This window comes from Pipra filicauda, unplaced genomic scaffold (assembly GCF_003945595.2).
Source record: "Pipra filicauda isolate LSUMZ 115617 unplaced genomic scaffold, ASM394559v2 scaffold119_size3216105_pilon, whole genome shotgun sequence".
Taxonomy (NCBI): domain Eukaryota; kingdom Metazoa; phylum Chordata; class Aves; order Passeriformes; family Pipridae; genus Pipra; species Pipra filicauda.
This window is the reverse complement of record NW_024103651.1, coordinates 1,323,043-1,343,180: the sequence shown is the minus strand read 5'-3', so window position 1 is coordinate 1,343,180 and position 20,138 is coordinate 1,323,043. Positions and strand designations below refer to the sequence as shown.

The 20,138-nt window shown below is 42.0% G+C and overlaps 1 protein-coding gene across 1 annotated transcript; it reads left to right on the top strand.

Annotated features, from left to right (window-relative positions):
- The first annotated feature begins 3,180 nt into the window (after window positions 1–3,180).
- SEC61A2 (SEC61 translocon subunit alpha 2) lies at window positions 3,181–18,883 on the top strand. Its single transcript, XM_027728224.2, has 12 exons — window positions 3,181–3,440; window positions 4,929–4,996; window positions 8,764–8,829; window positions 10,307–10,385; window positions 12,735–12,866; window positions 13,005–13,114; window positions 13,715–13,868; window positions 14,821–14,981; window positions 16,028–16,225; window positions 16,429–16,620; window positions 16,758–16,834; window positions 17,793–18,883. The coding sequence occupies exons 1-12, from the start codon at window positions 3,434–3,436 to the stop codon at window positions 17,977–17,979; spliced, it is 1,431 nt and encodes a 476-aa protein (XP_027584025.1). The 5' UTR covers window positions 3,181–3,433; the 3' UTR covers window positions 17,980–18,883.
- The last annotated feature ends 1,255 nt before the right edge of the window (window positions 18,884–20,138 follow it).

Below are 20,138 nucleotides of genomic sequence, written 5' to 3'. Positions count from 1 at the left end.
GGTGTGCATTCAGCTGGGGAGGCAGCTCCCAAAGTCATCTCTGAAGCCTGCTTTGCTGTTCCGTTCTAGTTAATTCACACATTCACTCATTAACTCCATATGACCCAGAAATAACCTCTGTAATCCCTCTTCTGTGGTGTTTCACGTCACTGCTTTAGCACATCCATCCCTGTGATGTGAAATCATGTTTCTCCCACTTTGCTCTAGCAAACTTCACAACTTCTTACTCATCCTGAACAGCTTTATCTAATCAAGGCGTATTCTGGTTTAAATTTCTGCTGATAAGTAGAAAAAGGAGGCTGAAGAGAAACATTGCTTTGGCTGCAGCTGTAGCCGAGGAAGTTGTAAAGCACAATCACCAGCCTTGACTGGTGATTACATAAACCCACATTTTTTTTTCACTATGACAGGGCACACAAGGGAAGAACAGACCCTGTGTTTTGAGTTTCACGTGGCCTGGACCTGACCTTGCTGCGCACCACAGGCTGTGCAGGTCAGGTTATCCAACCAAGCAAAGGATGCTCAGGTGCTCCAAGCCTGTTTGATGCTCCTGGTGGGAGACACAGCTATTTCTGCAGAGCTGCTCAGCTCAATGCCCCCTGCTCAGCCTTGGTGTGCCATGGAGCTCCCCAGGGATACTGGGGTGGGAAGGGAGAGCTCTCCTCGGAATTGCTGACGCAGACTGCCTGCAGAACGCTGCTCTTCCATGATGGCTAACAGCTCCCAGGAGCAACACAAAGCACTTGCTGACTTAGGGGCTTACACTGTTTCTCCCATCGATTTTGGATGCACACAAGGCTGTTTTCCATCTGTGCACCGTGCTCTGCTCTGCAGAGTAGGTGTGGCTCTGCCTGCACAGGGCTGGAGTGCTTTCACCAAAAAGCATTTGGGAAAAGAAGCAGAAATTAGAATCACAGAGTCGTAGAATATTCTGAGTTGGAAGGGACCCACACAGATCATTGAGTCCCACTCCTGGCCCTGCACAGGACAACCCCAAAACCACACCATGTGCCTGAAAGCGTCCAAATGCTTCTTGAACTGTCAGGCTTGGGGCTGTGACCACTTCCCTGGGGAACCTGTTCCAGTGCCCAGCCACCGTTTGGTTGGAGAACCTTTTCCTTGCAAAAGCCCCAGGGGTGAGCACTGCTTGACAGAGGGAGCAAGTTTCCTGAGTGTGCAGGAAACAACTCAGGGAAGTGCCAGATGCAATGGTACACAAGTTTGGTGAGTGGCTCACAGAGCTGGTCCCAGTCCTTGGACAGGAGAATGTTGTGGGTTATTAAGACAAGGAGAAGTGAAGCTTTGTGTGCTGTTAGGTAGCGAAGGAGCTGACTGAAAAGAGACACTGTTACAGGGCTTGTGCATTGTGGTGTGTCAGGATTTTCAGAGGAGTGTGAGAATAGAAGAAAAAAAAGTAAAGGTACTGAAGGAATGAGCTCTCAGGTTGAGCAGCTCATTCAAAGCAGCAGAAACTCTCGGTGACAGGAGGAAGGCACATCAGGAGAACAAATATTTTAAAACATTTTTTTTTTAATAACATGGATGTTAGTTTAGATTTGAAAAATCTAACCTGAATTTTGAAGGTTCAAAATTCTGAACACAGTAATATTTTGAATAAGCAAAGAAAACAATGCTGCATTTGGATTTTTTATTTCTGTCACTGAGAACCCACTCGTGAGTGACACAGAAATATTTGTTCAGCATACCTGAGGTGGTTCATCTGTGTCAGTATGGACTAAAGAAACCTCATGGACTTTTTATCAATCACCACAACAAGGGCCAGTGACTTAGGACAGTTTGCTGTGAGAAGTGAGCTAACAAGACCTATAGAAGTTCATTAAATTAAGATAAGTATGGCTAAAATTCTGGACAAAGGGCAATTACAAGAAATTTCCTGAAACTCAGCTATTAACCCAGCAATTATTTGGAGATTATAATCTACAAGTAAGATGCCAGGCCTATTAATTATGGGCATTTGTCAAACTATTCAAGAATTATGAGTGAAAGTAATTGCTGCAGAACTGCTCATTAGTATTTGTAAAATTATGACCATATAAACTGGAAGAAAAAGCTCTTTGAAGTGATTTCAGATAAGGGAAGCTATTGAAAAAAATTGTTTAAAGATACTGTAGCATGGTCTTGGTTCAGAGGATTTCTCAGGGAATGCAGAGTGCAAATCAATATACAGATTCAAGTTTGTGAAGGAGCTCTAATCCTTTACATATCTCATGTTCATTCTTAGTACCTTTGCCTAACACAGGAAGAATACAAGCCTGTGCATAGGGTGAGTTACCGAGAATAAATACTGTTTTAAATTGTCTAAATTTAAATGCAGTAAATTCTGATAATCCTAATTTTACAGACCACTGGCTATTGTAACTAAGGGCTCTGAAGAAGGTACTGGGTTTGGTGGTACTGGAATGGGTATCATACCCGTTGCTGGTCAGTCTCCATTGTCAGGTTCAATTCACAGGATCGATTAGGTTGGAAAAGACCTCTGAGATCGTCGAGTCCAAACTGTGAGCGAACACCACCTTGTCAACCAGACCAGGGCACTCAGTGCCACGTCCAGTCTTTCCTTACACTCCTCCAGGGACGGTGACTTCCCCACCTCCCTGGGCAGCCCAATCCAATGTCTAATCACCCTTTCTGTGAAGAAATTCTTCTTAACGTCCAACCTAAACCTCCCCTGGTGCAGCTTGTGACTGTGTCCTCTTGTCCTGTCGCTGCTTGCCTGGGAGAGGAGCCCGAGCCCCACCTGGCTACACCCTCCTGTCAGGGAGTTGTAGAGAGAGATAAAGTCACTCCTGAGCCTCCTTTTCTCCAGGTTAAACACCCCCAGCTCCCTCAGCCTCTCCTCACAGGGCTTGTGCTCCAGACCCTTCCCCAGCTCTGTTGCCCTTCTCTGGACACGCTCCAGAGCCCCGATGTCCTTTCCCCCTGAGAAACTACCATATCCATCCACCGACACGGGTGGATTGGGGTATTAATAAAACACTCCGGCACCAAACCACTAAACCTGTGCTTTCCACATGAACCCTGCTGCACCAACAGCACCGAGGACACCTCCCCAAAGCGCCTGGGGTCCGAGAAGACCCGGGTGAAGGACGGGGAGCTTCCCGCCCTCAGGAGAAGCCGAGGTGTGGCGGTGCGGGGCCGCCCCCGCCCCTCGCGGCGCGCGGAGCACCCCGGGAGCGCCGTCCTTTTGCTCGCCGGCTGCTCGCCCGCAGCCCGATCCCCACGGCGCGGCCATCCCGGCCCGCTGCCCGCCCATCCCGCTGCCTTCGCCGGGGGAAGGGCGCGGGGGCCGCTCCGTGAGGGCGATACCGCCCCGGGCGGGGCGGGGAGGGACGGCCCGTCCGCAGCGCCCGTCACGTGACGGCGGCGACAGCGGCGGGGACAGCGCCGGGACCGCGGCCGGGCCGCCACCGCCATGGGCAGTGAGTGCGGGCACGGCCGGGGCGGCGGGCGCGGGGCCGGGGCAGCGGGGCACTCAGCGCGGGCAGGACGCGGGTGATGGCCGGGGAGGCGCCGCCGTGCCCCGGGTGCCGCCGCAGGCAGGGCCGGCACGGCGGAGACCCTCTCCCGCACAGGTGCGGGGCTGCCGGGCACCGCTTTGTGGGGGGTTTGTTCCCCTCTAGCCCTGCCGTATCTGTCTATATCTATATACACACTGTGTAGTTTATATATAGCGTATAGACTATATGCTGCATGCACGTACATATGTGTATATAAGTATCTGAAGGGAGGGTGCCGAGGGGATGGATCCAGGCTCCGCTCGGTGGTGCCCAGCAGTAGGACAGGAGGCACCGGGCAGAATCTGATGCCCGGGAAGTTCCACCTGAATGTGAGGAAGAACTTCTCTCCTGTGCAGTGACCGAGCACTGGAACAGAATCCCCGGAGAGGGTGTGGAGTGTCTCCCTCGCTGGAGATATTCCAGAACCGTCTGGACCCAGTCCTGTGCCATGTGCTCTGGGATGGCCCTGCTGGAGCAGGGGAGGACCAGGTGACCCAGTGTGGTCCCTTCCAGCCTGACCCACTGGGATTCTGTGTTCAGGTGGAGCCGTGCACCCTCTGTGGAGTGAAGTGCACCTTCTGATGAGCTCTCCAAGGGCTTGGGATAGGGAGAGAAATGTCACAGCAAAGTGTAAATGTAAACGTGGCATTCCAACCCAAATGTTACTTACAGTGTAATAAACGCATTCTACAGTGTAATAAATGTATACTCTCCGAAGAGGAACTGGTGGTTGATTTCTCTGTCTGTCCCAGTGTGTTGGGGCTGGGAACAATGTCCAAGTTTTGAAGGACAAATTTCCCACCAAACATGTGTGTTTGATTTTATATTTTTTTTTAAATTGATTTCATTTTTCTTTCCAGAAAAAGAGCTCAAACTGTTGAGCTTTTTTGTGTTTTTAAAGGAGAAACAGCAAAGAGAGTGCTAAAATAAAATCCCCTGAAGTTGTGATCAAAATAAGTGTCCCACTGATTTAAATTACATTTTCTAAATGTATTTTAGCGATTGAATTATTTTTTCCAGCTAAATACTTCTCTAAAACACAAGATTCTAATCTCTACATGGATACTTTTTCATGTCAGAGTCCTTTGTTTCTGTGTTTAACTAGCACAGACTGATACTAGGTCGCTTATTTTTAGATGGAATACAATTTAGTTCACTTCTGGTGATATATACAGTGCCTCTTCTTCTCTAAAATTATTCCAGCTGTGGAAAAAGGAATGGGTCAGTTCTGATTAGAACAAGAATTCTCTTTCGCCTTTTTGCCTTGTTTTCAACTTTTTTTAAGAGGGTATTAGTTTTCAGACAGTTTTGGAATCTAAATCAAGTTCTATGAAGTTTTATAAATGCATAAAGGTTCATTAATGTATTTCTCTCTCTTATTTTGTGTGTGTGTTTGTTTTTCTGGAACAGTAAAATTTTTAGAAGTTATTAAGCCGTTCTGTGCAGTGTTGCCTGAAATCCAGAAACCGGAAAGAAAAGTGAGTGCCACGTTATGTTCTTTTGTTGGTTCACAGATAAGAGAATGTTGTGATATTCTATCCAAGCTCTAACTTTAACACAGAGAGTGGGCCCTAAATTAGGACATATTCTTTGGAGGAGGGGGAACCCATGTTAAGGTAAAAGATTACCATGTTGATGAATTCTTAGCAGCCTTCTCTTAAGTTGTTCCCCTCAGTAACTATGCTAACTAATTATTTCTTTTTAAAAATCTCATTTCTAGACTGAGTATTTAGTTTCAGCTCCATGTGACTTGATATATTTTAATATACTAAAGCAGAATTTTCAAGCTTTATTTTCCTGTGGATACCACTGTTGGCTTTGAGCTGGCTTATATATTACTTTGAAAAGGATTGCACTGTAATTCAGGAAGCACAAATTTAGTTCTTCCTTTCCCACATATAATTTCCTACTCTCATAGCTGTGATTCACCTTGCTGGAGTGGGAAGGTGATGTGTGATAAGTTCAGATAACTGCTCCCTGTTCACTTACTGGATGTGACATTTCTCTTTGACCTGATGTTCATTTACAGCTCATCTCTCTAGTCCTCCAGCCCCAGAAACTCCTGCCATTTCTTGGCACATTTTCTAGATTAAAATCAGTTGATTCCTACAGATCATAAAGAGACCTGCCTTGCCCAAAAAACTCCAACCAAATACCATTTTTTACTTCCAAAACTCAAGTACTCAAGCAAGTACTCACTGCTCGGGTGACAAATGTTCTACTCAGAGTAACAAATTGAACTAATATGCATTGTTGTGACTTCCATGAAAATTCCTTTGGAGCTTTTGTTGGGTTTTATATTCTTACAAGGAAATGCTTAGCCGGGAACATGACACCATCCAAGAGAATCCTCTTTTGTTAATGAGACATTCCCAAAGGTTAGGATTGGATGCAGAGAGGTTTATGCCAGTGACCATAGCTGAGCCTGCTGGATTGAATGGAGAAGATACAGTAAAAACTGATGATTCTGCCTTTCTGGAATTGATTTTTAGAAACATTGGGATCTGTTTGTTCCATCTGTCTTACCTTGTTGCTTTCCAGCATCTTCCAATCTTGGGACAGATTTCTACACAAATTATTTAGCTCAGACAAAGGTGTTTTCAGAGCAGGAGTCTCCAGAGTAGAGCCTGTGCTAAGGTTTGGATGCACCAGGTCTGGATGGCAGGTCCCCATGTTTGTCTCTGCAGTGGTGAACCTTGGTGCAATCGTTTGGGTCTGATTTATGGCACATCTGTGATTATCAGCCATCCCATTTCTGTCTAGTGAGGTGAGTGAGAAGAGAAAGCTGAAACAAATCTACAGATCCTGATGTTTCTGTAAAGCTCACTGACAGGTGGTGTTTGCCTGAGAGGAAGAGATGCTTGGTCTGTCCTTGCCCTCCCCCAGCAGATGAAGGATGCCTAGAAAGGTGCCAAGATTCCTGTCCTCTCTCTTTGGGTCACTTTGCTGCTATCTGGGTCCCTGTCTAGACAATGGCTGCCAGTTGCCAGCTTTGTACAAATTTGAAGTGAAGATGCAATTGGGAACATCTTTCCCAGGCTGAAGAGCCCTTTGACCGCTTCAGGTCACGTTCCTTGCGTGTGTGTAGTCTATCAAATGACTTGAGTCGTTCCATATAACTGTAATTCTCTGTAATTTATTGTTTCCTTGCAAGCTGTCACTGGCAGACATGATGAGTGATGGTTTTAGTGGATGGGTTAAGGCCAGGACGAGAAATGAAGATAACCAAATAGAAGACATCTGTTTTCATTAAACCTGCATTGATTGTTAAGTGAAGATGATGTTTTGATTCAGTTGGGCTCTCATTGAATCATTTTGCCATTATTGTTGATGAGTGAAGTGTTTTTTTCTGCCTCTAGGGAGTGTTGCTTTTGTGTTTTGGCCAACTTGATTAACAGAAGCGATTGCTACTTTTGTAGTTACTGGTATGGGTTCACATTTCCCTCATGCACAGATTTTCTAAATAGAACACACTGTTCAGAGCACCAAGATGATGGTGATTAAGTCCCTTCATTTTCACACGATTTAAGGAAAATGTCAAAGGAAGAAAATGTCCAATTGAATCAGATCAGATGGTGAAATGTACTGTCCCTGTGCTTGTTAGCATTTGTGGCTGGAATATTTCGGTACCAGTCTGTATTTGGCTGTTCCTGGCATATGGATTTGGATGCTTCCTTTTTATTTTTTGTCTTCTTGACTCACAGAGGCTGTTTTCCTTGTGAGTAACTGTGATTTGGGTGATGCAGAATTCCTCTAATGCCCATATTCACCACAGCTGTAGGGAGAACCAGAGCAGTTCTAGACCTTGATCGATGCCTCCAAAGCCAAGGTTAACCGTGAGGCTGCAGAGATAATTTGGTTAAGCATTTTTGGGTTTGGAAGTCTGTGCTTAAAATCTGAATTGTGGAATTCAAGACAGCCCTTGGTAAAATGGGTCAGCGCTAACACAAGGTATTGTTTGGATTTATTTGCTGCTGTCACTATTTTTCTTTTTATAACTTCGTACTGAAGTATTTTTAGCATCTGCTCTCTTTTAAGAGTGAGGCAGTATCAGTAAATAAATTAAATTACTTGGGTTATTTTGCTTCTAAGTGTGTGGTTTCACTTACAAAGACGTAACTACCTTCTGGGGTTTCTTTTGGTTGGGGAGCTGTGCTGCTGCTGCTGCGTTGGTTTGTAGTTTCTCATTTGTGGGTGTTCAGTACATACAAACCCAGGCACTAATCCTTTATCTTGTTGCTTCTCTACAGGCAGATTCAGTGGTTGGAGGCAAAGGGTTCCAACCATTTCTGCTCGCTCTCTCTTACTTTTTAGTTCCTGTCAGGTTGTAGTAGCTGCTCTGCTCTTGCCTACAGTGAACACACTCATCCTAAGGTTTACAGTCTGTGGAGGAGAGGTGGGACCTTGAACCTAATGCTGCATCTCAGCTCTCTCTGGTCTCTTCAAGTGCATTTCCTTCTGTCTCATGCTTTGAGTAATTCTCTGGTTCGAATTTAAATCTTGTGATTCTTCTCTTCTTGCACCTGGCACTAGTTGGAGGTGCCTCAGGTGATGTGACCCTGAGATTCTCTTCAGTGAATTAGTGACTAATGATCATTGATCGGGCATTCTTTTTAAAATAATATGTACTCCACATCAATAAAAATATCTTGGAGGGAAACAAAGAGTCTTTAAAAATTATTTTGTGCTCTGTGTCTATGAACATAATGGTGAATTTAAGCTTCCTCTAACACCCTTTGAAGAACTTAATTCTAAATATTTTGAATTGCTGTCCAAAACTTAACAGTTCTTCTGGTTTTTATCACTTGTCTTCACAGCAGTTAAATCTCTTTAAAAACTTAACAGTGCTTTATTTAATAACTTCCAGCCTTACAAAAGAGCCTCCAATGTGTTGTAGCCCAGAGCACTAATCACTGAAGATAAGTTTTTTGCATTAATCTTTCATGTTTGTTCTGGTATGTGTGCTGTTGCTTTTCTGTAAATACCCACTGTATTAGAATAGTATAGATAAAATATATTCTACTGACTGAATGTCACTGTGCTGTCTGCCAGATCCCACAAAAGTTATCTTTGCCTCTCTCTATAATCTGAAATCATATTAAAAATTAATTCCAATGAGAAATGATGCCTTCTGGTTCAGTATCTTTGCACTGGGTTCTGAATGATGCAGCATTTAGTGCTGATGTGAGAGAGCAGTGAAAGTTCTACCCACAATGAACACGTTCATCTCCGCTCTGTCCTGCAGATCCAGTTCAGGGAGAAGGTGCTATGGACGGCCATCACACTCTTCATTTTCTTAGTGTGCTGCCAGGTGGGGACCAGTGTTTTCTGTGTTCAGAAATTGTGTGTTCTGTGCATGCAAAATACACTAAAAGTGCAAAAAGTTCTTGTTTCACGTTGACCTACCCAGTTTCAGTTATGTATTTTTATGGTTAAGTATTTATTTAAAGTTCAGTTCTGATTCTCTGAAATAGTCTTTGTTACTGATTATGTATGTTTTCAGAAACTAATGCTTTTGATTGAGTCTGAAATACAAAATGTTCTTTTCTTGTAATAAGGGTCCTATCAAATGATGGTGGTGGCTGCAGGGTAAACAGCCAATCTAATTATTTACTGAGCAGCATAAACAAACTGAGCAATTCAATGCATTGTTTACTCTCTATTCATAGCTACATTTAAATTTTAGCAGTGACAAGTGTGAAAATGAAATCAAAGTGACTGGTTTTACCCAATTCCTCTTGAACAAGGTGATGGATTGTAAAGATGGCAGGAAAATGTTTTTGTGAGGTGGTTTATGTTGACTTTTAGAACTTGGGTTTTTTTTTTTGACTGTACTGGTAAAATTGTTGGCTAAAACCCCCACAAAATGCAGGTCTGTGTAAACATTTATGTGATCTTTATTACTCATAGTTGTAGGCGTTCCTAGAACCTGTGCTTGGGTTGTAAACAGTGGAGGTATTTTTGCTTTTCTTTAAAGAATACTGAAGAAAGTGAGAATCCATGTATTATTACCTGATATATATATATATTTAGAACCTCTTGGAAGATTTAAAATGGACCATACGTTTCAGAATTAATCTTTTTGGCTTATATTTATTAATTCCAGACTGTGGAGCAGTAGTTTAACAGGTTTTGTTTTCAGCTCTGAAGGACTGTTTAAAGGCTAAAACCCAGCTCTTGTACCTACCTGTTTTTTGGAAGGAGGAGGTGGGAGTGACACTAGAGCAGGAAGATCATGTCATTTATCTGTGTTTCCTAGAACTGGATATATGTACAATGAGAATTTTGTACAATGAGAATTTTGAACGTATATAAAAGGTGTTATAGTAGTTGAATAAGGAAAACAGGTGGTGCAGATCAGAGTTTTCAGGAATTCATCTATAGGATTGCCTGGGTTCCTGAGGTACTCTTTTTGTGATTAAGAAGAGTTTTGAAGAGCTCAAAATCCCTCAATATTGACATACAGAATATTGGAAGCTTTGTATGAACTTGTCTAACTTTGACAGTTCCATATGGGATATTTCAAAACATATTTCCAGCTATAGAACTTTAATATTTAGACTTCTTCTTTCTAGAGGTTTCTGCTTTTTCCTGTAGAAGGGTCTTAGCTTAGTCCTCTGAGTCATATCCCAGTTGGAGGATTAAAATAGATGGTGTCGGTACTGCTGGTTTAATTAAAAAAAAAAGATATTAAACAATGTAACAGTTGAGTCATTGCATGTCAAGATGTTTGTATTAATGCATGCTAATTGTGTGTTTCTGTTTAATACTTGTGTGCACTTTGACAGATCCCGTTGTTTGGAATCATGTCATCAGATTCTGCAGATCCCTTCTACTGGATGCGAGTCATTCTTGCGTCAAACAGAGGTTAGTGGGTTATTCCTCTCCCTGTTTTCTGTCAGGATAAACAGACCAGGAGAAAAACAGTCAGCTGTTGAGTGTCACCCAACCCAGATGTCACGGTGAAACACGTTGGAACATTCTTAACACAAATGTAATTACAATTGGTACTCGAGGAGTACTTCGCCTTAGGAGTGGGATTTCTTTTGACATGCAGATGAGATTAATCTTGATTCTCAAGTTTTGGAATGATTCTGTTTAGGATTGTAGAGCAATCTCTTTCTAATTAATATGTGGGACAGGGAATGTTTTGGCTTTCCAGTTAGGGGCAGCACTAATATGAGAGTGTTGACTAGAAAATACCTCATAATAGTTTGGCAACATTATGGGTAATTTTCATAGGTGGGAAAGCTAAAAGCAGAGATCATTAGACATGAATTTTAGCAAAAACTAACTAAGGTTAAATTTTAGAGTAGTAAAGTGGAACCCAACCAAATGTATAAGAAGACTCAAACTAATGCTAGAAGTCTGAAACTTAAGATGAGTGACCTGTCATGCCTGACTCTAAATGAGGACACTGATCTCATCTGTAGCTTGGAAAATTGGCTGGAAGTAAGAAAATCAGTGGAACCCTCTAAGCTGAAGATACTGTTTATTTAGGAATGGCAAATTTTGGCACACCAGTGAAGATAATAAATTAAGGTAGATAGGTTTTCTGCTTCAAACTCTGCTGCAGAACTTGCACATAGAAGTCTGTGTCTCACTAGCAGTGTATGATACTAAATATGCTGCCCACTGCCCAGACAGAAGGGGAACAGTGGCCAAGAAAAGACCATAAAGACTGTGAAAGCAATGAAAAGCAGGAGTGGGAAAGTGAATTTTCATTTAAATAAACTGACTAGAAGTCATTGGAGGATGTGAGATAAAGGCTTTTCAACATCCTAATTTTCTGGCTGTTGGAGGAGTAGATATTTCCATGAGAGATGATGTAATATGTAACATGTAAGCTCTAGGATACAAGTATGAAAGAACTAAATTATAATAATGACTTTAATGCTTTCACATTTTACATTTTGATAGCAGGAAAAAAACTTAAAAAAAAAAAAAGGAAAAATAATTGTGTGATGAGGCTTAAGGTTTCTTAAAAATTCAGGTTGGAGTGAGAACTCTGGTAGTTAGACAGCAATGAAAAGAAGGCTCCAGACAATAGGGGAGGTGCTCAAAACCCCTTTGTGAAATTCAGATCATTTATTAAAGGCTCTTCAGAAAATTAAGCTGCAGAGGGATAAGAGGGAAAACCTAATGGCTTAAGAACTGGTTGAAAAGATCAGAAGAAATGTCTGAACAGATCTGTAAGGTGCCACAAATAGAATATTCCTACTTCTTTTCATCTTCAGTAGGATGTTACAGACCATGCTTCCCCTGTCTCTGGTTCTCTTTGAGACTTCACAAGCCTTCAGTGGCTAAATGATTGTTTATTAATATTTTTCTGAGTAATTTTATGATGGAACACTACTGCACTACACATGAGTTGCACTTAAATGTACAGAATTGAAAAGAATTGTGAGCTGATTCTTTTGGATCTGCTTAGTGGATATTGTGACTTAACATCAGAAAAGAAAAGGTGCATTATTTGGGTCCTTTGAGTGACCATGGAAAAGATGATGACCAAGTAATTTGATCTGGCTTAACTAAATTTTCAACTTGTAAAAGTGTTCTTACCCAAACTTTTTTTCTTTTAAATTCCAGCTTAAGAAATGTGAGAAGTTGGATCACTTGCTAGTTCTAATTGCTTAATTTTAATCCACATTTTCAACATTTTAGTTTTGCAAAAGTCTTCAGATAAGGGAAAAGTTTCTGGTATTAGCTGAAGGACAACTTAGGTTTCAAAAAGTAATTTCTTGGAATGCTGTGGCTCCAGAAAGATGATATGGAAGAAGCATTCTGTATTGAGATGGGCATTATCAGACATTGTGGATCTGCAACATATTTTTGTGACCTGCAAAATTAAACTTTGGGAAAATGTGACAGTTGAAGCACTGGCAGAACAAACAACCAGGGACAAGGTGCTGTTCAGTGGTTGGTTTCTTGAGGATATGCCAAAAAGCTGAGCTTCATTGTGCATTGGCCTTCAGCATGATTCCACAAACATATTTGTAGTTAAAAGCTACATGCTGCCTTCAAGCTTAGAGATTTTAACCCAGCAGTGTTTTGTGAGGGGATAACTGTCTTTGTTTTGTCATAACTGTACAGGAATGTGCATGTTTGAAGCATTACGAAGAATATTCTTTACACATCAGAAACCTTTCAAGAGACCTAATTCTCTTGAGGGGAGGTGCTTGAATGGCAATTGTATTCATTTTTCTTCCTGCTTAGGTACCTTGATGGAATTGGGTATCTCCCCCATCGTGACATCGGGTCTGATCATGCAGCTGCTGGCAGGGGCAAAGATCATTGAAGTTGGGGATACTCCAAAAGACAGAGCCCTGTTCAATGGAGCTCAGAAATGTAAGCACTGCTCCAATCAAAATTATTAAGCATATTTTTATTCTTGGGAAAGCAGCCAAGTGATACTAGAAATGAGATTTCTTTGGTAGGTGACTTCAGCAGATTTTTTTAAAGGATTTGCTTTCTCTCTTGTTTTAGTATTTGGGATGATTATTACCATTGGGCAAGCCATTGTGTATGTTATGACTGGAATGTATGGAGATCCTGCTGAAATGGGTGCTGGAATTTGTCTTCTTATTATAATTCAGGTTTGTAATGAGCTATTTTGTGTGTAACTGAGACTGGTTAGATACAGTGTAGTTGGAAGGAAAAATCTTTCTAAGTCTGGGTGACTTCTGTTTATTTACTTTTAATGCTATAAAGCATCATCCTTTGTATCTGTCTAGAAATGAGAAATTCTAAATATTTCATAAAGGAGGAGAAAGCTGGGATGGTTAATACCAAAAGTATTTCAGATAGGAGTGGCTGCTTAATTAAAAATACAGGAATCAGTGGACTTTGAAAGCAGTAGCTGCTGTTCAGTGCTGTGGAGGATTTCTCACTAAATGGCACAGGTGCAGCTTTGAGACATTCTCCTGTAGAACAAAGCAGTAAATGCACAAACTTAAACATTTTGTTTCAAAAAGTGCTTACTGAGTAATCTGTTTGCTCCCTCTGCGTTGAAAAGTCCCAGGGCTCATGGCCAGGTGAGATGTGCAGGTGGCAGAATTACTGCACAAATGATATTTAGATGAAAAACTTAATGATCCCTCTCCAACACGATGAAAAATACTGAAGCAGGGAATTAATACACAGTTCTTGACTTGATTTATTCTTGTTTCTGCTGAGTTTTGTTTCTCTTCCCACAGCTGTTTGTTGCTGGTTTGATTGTGTTGCTGCTGGATGAGTTGCTGCAGAAAGGTTATGGTTTGGGGTCTGGTATTTCCCTGTTTATTGCTACCAATATCTGTGAAACCATTGTCTGGAAGGCTTTCAGTCCCACTACCATCAACACTGGCAGAGGTACGTGTGCTGCTACAGTTACAACGTGTTTCAGGAGGTGTATAGCTACACATGAACTATCAGATGTTGGTTGGATGGCTATTCAAAAAAAGTTTTAATGTGTAGTGATTCACTTCTGCAGTCAGGTGTCCAATTAACACTGAAGATGGAAATGTTGTCTGACTTATGTGAATATTAATAACCTACAAGTTTGCCTTTGCTGATTTGAATTGCAGAAATTCAAATGGGAAGGCCCTTGAATGAAAATTTTTGGATTTCCAAACTGAAATAGTCTTGTTTTTTAGCATCATTTAGTCCATAGAAAGAGAACATAGGAAATGTTGTACATGCAGAGAGTTGTTCATGTTCCAGCTGTTGTTTGGGGCTACAGGACACTTTTGTAGTTGGTGCCTCTGAATTACTTTAAGCTGGTTTGATTCTTCAGAGGCTGCAATCTCTTCAGTCCTCAGCCAGTCTTTGACAACATCTGGTTGTCCTGAGACCTCTGAAATGGCACGTTAAGCTACAGCCTGTCTGCATTAAGAAATTAACTAGTGACTGCATTCATTTGAAATCCTGAGCCATGCTTTTAGTTTGTTTTCATTTGCACCTGATTTTCAGTAGTTCTGTTGCATTTTATTACTGCTTTTCTAAAGTTATTTTTCTCCTTGTCTCCTTCCAATCATCCTCCTGCCCCCAGAAAAGAAAGGAAGAGTGTATTCTTTCATGAATGTGACTTTTATGTTTATTTTGGTTTTTCTAACCGGGAATAATGTTTTGGTAGATCATTCTACATTCCATAAGCTAAAGCAAATCCTGTATTGTGACATATTTGTTGTAACACGATTTATGTCCTGTTGTACCAGAATTTTTTATGTTATTCTTAAAATTTCCAGAAGAAAGGGTTTGGGTTTTTGTTTTAATGTGTTTAACTTGGAAATTAAAATTTCTTTTCCCTTTTTGCTTCTTGCAGGAACAGAGTTTGAGGGTGCTGTGATTGCATTATTCCATCTCCTGGCTACACGAACCGACAAAGTCCGGGCTCTGCGGGAGGCTTTTTACCGACAGAACCTGCCCAATCTCATGAACCTGATTGCTACAGTGTTTGTATTTGCTGTGGTCATATATTTCCAGGTAAAACTCCTCATGGTAGCTCTGTAGAAGTGCTTATGGACCCTGGACGCTGCAGTCACTGGGAAAAGATGGGGAAGTTTAAAGCAGAGTAACTGAAGTGTTTTAGCTTTGAGTAAGGAGCTCTTTATTTCCAGTATTGTTATTTCAGAAACATTCTTCTGTGACAGCACAGCTGTTAAATTTTATAGCCAGGCCTACTGGTACTCAGTGTGTAATCTCACATTCCATTAAATGCCAAACACACTATGAGAGTATTTTTACTAAAAATGGCTTCTGGAACTGCAGTGGTTGCATCACACCAATAATATGCTTGATATTCATCATTGACTTCAAAGAATACTTTTGGACAGAGCTGGAGAACTTTGCTTCTTTGAGGTGTGTACGACGCAGATTTGTTCTAGAAAACAGCCATGTAATTGATGCATAGCTTATTGTTTTTTCCCTAATTTTCTTGAAACACTTAGCCAGTGCTCCTTTGTAAATCTAAGTATTTACTAAAATGGACACTGAAGGAGGATCCATATTGAGATTTTGTGTGTGTGTGTGTGTGTGTGGCTAAAATTTGATTTTTTTAATTTATTTTTTTAAGTTGTTGTGTCTGAGTGCTGGCCAAAAAAAAAAAAAAAAAAAAAAAAGAATTATCAGGTTTTCAAGTCCATGTGGTTTTTCTTGGGTCTACTGAGAGAGGATCCTGCCCCAGAAAACAGAAGACACAAGAGCCTGCTGGTTAGTTCAGTTAAAAGCCATGACAGGCTTTCTATAAAATAGCCAGGCTGTTCTATAAAATGTATTTTGGAGGAGCATCATTTAGCAGATGAGAAATAATGTTTATATAAAAAGAATGTAATACAACCAAGCAGTAACACTTGAAAATCCTTAAAATTTGTAATCCAGACTGTAGCTGAAAGCCCTTGGGCTTTGCTGTCTCAGACCTTGCCCTCCTTGTTTATCTAGCAAGAACTCCATGATCAGGAATAACTTTGGGGCATACTGGGAATACCTTCTGTCTGGAGATAAACTTGGTGCCTTGGTGTTATTTTCCGCAGGGATTCCGAGTGGACTTGCCCATCAAGTCTGCCCGGTACCGTGGGCAGTACAGCAGTTATCCCATCAAGCTCTTTTATACCTCCAACATTCCCATCATCCTGCAGTCTGCCTTAGTTTCCAACCTCTACGTCATTTCCCAGATGTTGTCTGTTCGTTTCAGTGGCAACTTCCTGGTGAACTTACTGGGACAGTGGGCAGTAAGTACTTATAAAATTATTTGTGTGTATTCCTGCATTGTCAAACTTTGGTATTTAACCAGCAGAAAACTGGAATACTTACTTTTTAACATTTGTACATAAAAGCAGTTTTAAACCTGGAGGAGGAATTCCTCTATAAATACAGGATAGGAATGTGGGAGGTCTGTGAGAAATAACCAGCTGCCTTTTCCTTCCCCTCCCAGGATGTCAGTGGTGGTGGCCCTGCTCGCTCGTACCCCGTGGGTGGCCTGTGCTACTACTTGTCCCCTCCAGAATCCATGGGTGCAATATTTGAGGATCCTGTCCATGTAATAGTTTATATAATATTTATGTTGGGATCCTGTGCGTTCTTCTCCAAGACTTGGATTGAGGTGTCTGGCTCATCAGCAAAAGATGTAGGTGTTCTGCCTGTTTTCAAACAGTGCCCCTGGTTTAGAACTGACCAGCCACTGACTGATCAGTTGTTACCCTCACTAAATGTCAGGTGACTGTGAAACACTGCAGCAGTTTCATAAAATAATGTTTTTTGCAGGTTGCCAAGCAACTCAAAGAACAGCAAATGGTGATGAGAGGCCACAGGGATACCTCAATGGTTCACGAGCTTAACAGGTAAGGAAATGTTGACTTCCAGCTGTATGATTAGGAGTGCAGGGGAAGTGTCAACTAGAATATATATTCTCAGAAAAATCTGAGACCTGTTTTCACTGCAAATGGGAAGATTCTTCCCATGTAGCTGTCTTTCCTAGTTAAGCACAAGATGTTATAGCAGTAGGATAGAGATAAACCTGTAGTGTCGATTTTTAAGCGGCATAATGAGGGAGTTTGAGTTGAATCTCTTCTGTGTTTGTAAAAGAAAGATACCTTGATTTTCACAAGTGTTTTATTTATTACCATTACTGACCTAGCATGGCACTACCAAAGCTGTATTTTACACAGCAAGTAAAGCCTGCAGAGCTATATTGAAAGGTAGATTGATCCCTACATATTTAAGTCAAAGCAGTTACTCATAGTACTGTGGAGGGTCCATGGCACATATCCATGTAAAGTTGTTCAAACTGTGAATTGAAAAGCTTTGCCTGTCTTTGGTTATTCACACAGATTTCCTATCACTGAGTATTTATTTTAGTTTCTACTGTGTTTCTACTGGAGGACAGTAAGAGCTCATGGCAGGGTTGCATTTGCAATGCTAAATTTATTGCTTGATATTCATAGAATTACAGAATGGTTTGGGTTGGAAGGGACCTTCAAGATCATCTCGTTCCAAGCCCCCCTGCCGTGGGCAGGGATGCTGCTCACTGCACCGTGTGTAGGTGTCATCCTACAGGGTCCTATCCAACCTAGCCTTGAACACTTCCAGGGATGGGGCATCCACAACCTCTGGGCAACCTGTGCCAATCCCTCACCACTCTCACAGTATAGAATTTTTCTTCCTGTTATCCAATCTAACCCTGCTTTCTTTCAGTTTCTTCTAGTTGGTCATTTTCGTAGTAGATATGTTGGTAGACTCCTCAGATGAAAATCCATGGTTGTGAATACCCTTTTCTTTCCTGTTTTCCCTCTGGTACAGGTATATCCCCACGGCAGCTGCATTTGGTGGTTTGTGCATCGGGGCCCTTTCAGTACTGGCCGACTTTCTGGGAGCCATCGGCTCCGGCACTGGCATCCTGCTTGCAGTCACTATTATTTATCAGTATTTTGAAATATTTGTAAAAGAACAGGCTGAAGTCGGAGGAGTAGGTGCATTATTTTTCTAGATGTCCAAATATTTCATGGTTTGTGTGAAAGGGAAGGTATTTTGACAACATGCGTCATTTAGTCGAATAATGCTCTTTTCTTTTGACTTGTTTTCAAGTGCTACGTGTCCCATTCCTGTCGTGGGCACTGAGCAATGCCTGTGTGCAGCATTAGTACCAGCTGCCTTAAGAATAAAGTTTACATTATCTTGTTTAAGTATTATTATCTAGTGTTGCCTGTAATGCTGGAAACAATTCATCTACCTTGCTGTTCAGACACTACAGTGAGATGGTAACATGTATCAGTTTGAGAGCGGTAAAAACGCCTTTGCACACAGCAGTAAAATGTTAATTTAATTTCCCTGCCCTTAATAGGAAAAAAAAAACCACCTGAGTTCAGATTGCCACGTGCCAGTATTCCTGACAAAATTTATTTGTACCTGTATTATACATTAATTTTTTATACTTTTTTAACTCCCATTTCCCCATCACTGAACTCAGCACTCCTTATTCCGTTGCGGTGTCTCCACCCAGGCACCTTTCCCTTGGCTCCAAGGGTGGGCAAGCAAACATTTTACCGCGGGCTGATACTCATCTCACCTGTGAACTGGTTCTGGGGTGGATTTGCTGCATCCTGGGGCATGTTGGGCTCCTGCCCTGGGCTCCTGTGGGACATCCTGGCAGCGCCTGTCACGCTGGCAGGGCGGCCCAGCAGTTCTGTTTAAACATGTACTTGTGAAAACTGTGCCACTGAAACTTCATGTCCACTTCGCTTTTGTGAGTCTAAAGAACAAGGCCTGGTTCCTGAAGCTGTGTGTTCATAGGAGGGAAGAGGGGAACGGGGAGTTCCTGCTGGAAACCTGTCGCACTTTACAGCGGCGATGTAACAACTGTGCGCGTTAGACAATAAACTTATTTAATTAAACTCTCTCGTGGGTCTTATCTGTGCCAGGTGTAATTCATATGCAGTTTTTGATCATTTCTAACATGCCTTGACAGTGAAGTAGGTTTGGAAAGCTCCCTTTTTTCCTCTTTATTCTTCCTCTTTCTAGAATGTAATTGATTAGTTTTTAGCAGCCTTAATTAAAAAAATCAAACCTCAAGATTCTTCCTTTTAAATTCATTGAGCTCTTCTGCTCTACTGTATCAATTACTTTTCCCCTTTGATGTCACATTTCTTCTTTCTTCTCTCATGCTTAACTTGAAAGTAACTTTGTGTTGCTTGTGAAGGTAAGAAAATCTTAAGCAAGTTTTTTGCTTCTTTTCTAAGCTGGGAAGATCTCCCTAATTACTCATGCCTGTCCTCATCCATTTCAGAGGCAAGGCTGATACTGGCGTGTGTTTATTAAAACTCTCTGATCCTGACCTTTCAGCAGTGGTGGCTGTTTACATAATTAGAAGCAGCCCACTGTGTGCAGATGCACTGAAGGTTGGTTGGGAAAGATTTACCAAGAAGGGCTCAGACTGAATGAAGGTGCAGCCTGAATACACCGATGGTGGATGTTTCCTCAGAGAGGGAAAACTGCAAGGCTGTGCACTCTGGGGACATGTAAGTGACCTCAGACCTTCAGCAGGATCCCTGCCTGGATCCCACACAGTTCTGGTTTGCATTAGTGGATGGGTGTTGTCACCTTCATTGTCAGAGTCATTGTTTTCTTAGAGCAACAAACCAATTTTTTCTTTCTGGATAGTCTGGTTTGTGCTGAGAGAAGGAAACAGCATCTTCAGGACTAAATCATAATAAGAGGTTCCTGAAATTGCCATTTCAAATGGTGCAGCCAGAGCATGGAGAGTGTCCCTGTGCTGCTGTCACTGCTCCTGTCACAGAGACTTACCTCTAGTTCACAGAATCCCAGAATTGCACAATATCCTGAGTTGGAAGGGACCCACAAGGATCATTGAGTCCAACCCTTAGCCCTGCACAGGACATCCCTGAGAGTCACACCATGTACCCCACAGTATCATCCAAACACCTCTTCAACTCTGTCAGGCTTGGTGCTGTGACCACTTCCCTGGGGAGCCTGTTCCAGTGCCCAACCACCCTCTGGGGGAAGAACCTTTTTCTAATATCCAACCTACCCCTCCCCTGCCACAAGTGCAGGCCATTCCCTTGGGTCCTGTCCCTGCTCACCACAGAGCAGAGATCAGCACCTGCCCCTCTGCTTCCCTCATGAGGAAGC

Excerpts from the sequence above, each read along its gene's own strand:
- SEC61A2 (XM_027728224.2), top strand. Across the intron at positions 4,997-8,763 it reads TCCAGAAACCGGAAAGAAAA|ATCCAGTTCAGGGAGAAGGT; the intron begins GTGAGTGCCACG and ends TCTGTCCTGCAG. Across the intron at positions 14,982-16,027 it reads CTGTGGTCATATATTTCCAG|GGATTCCGAGTGGACTTGCC; the intron begins GTAAAACTCCTC and ends TATTTTCCGCAG.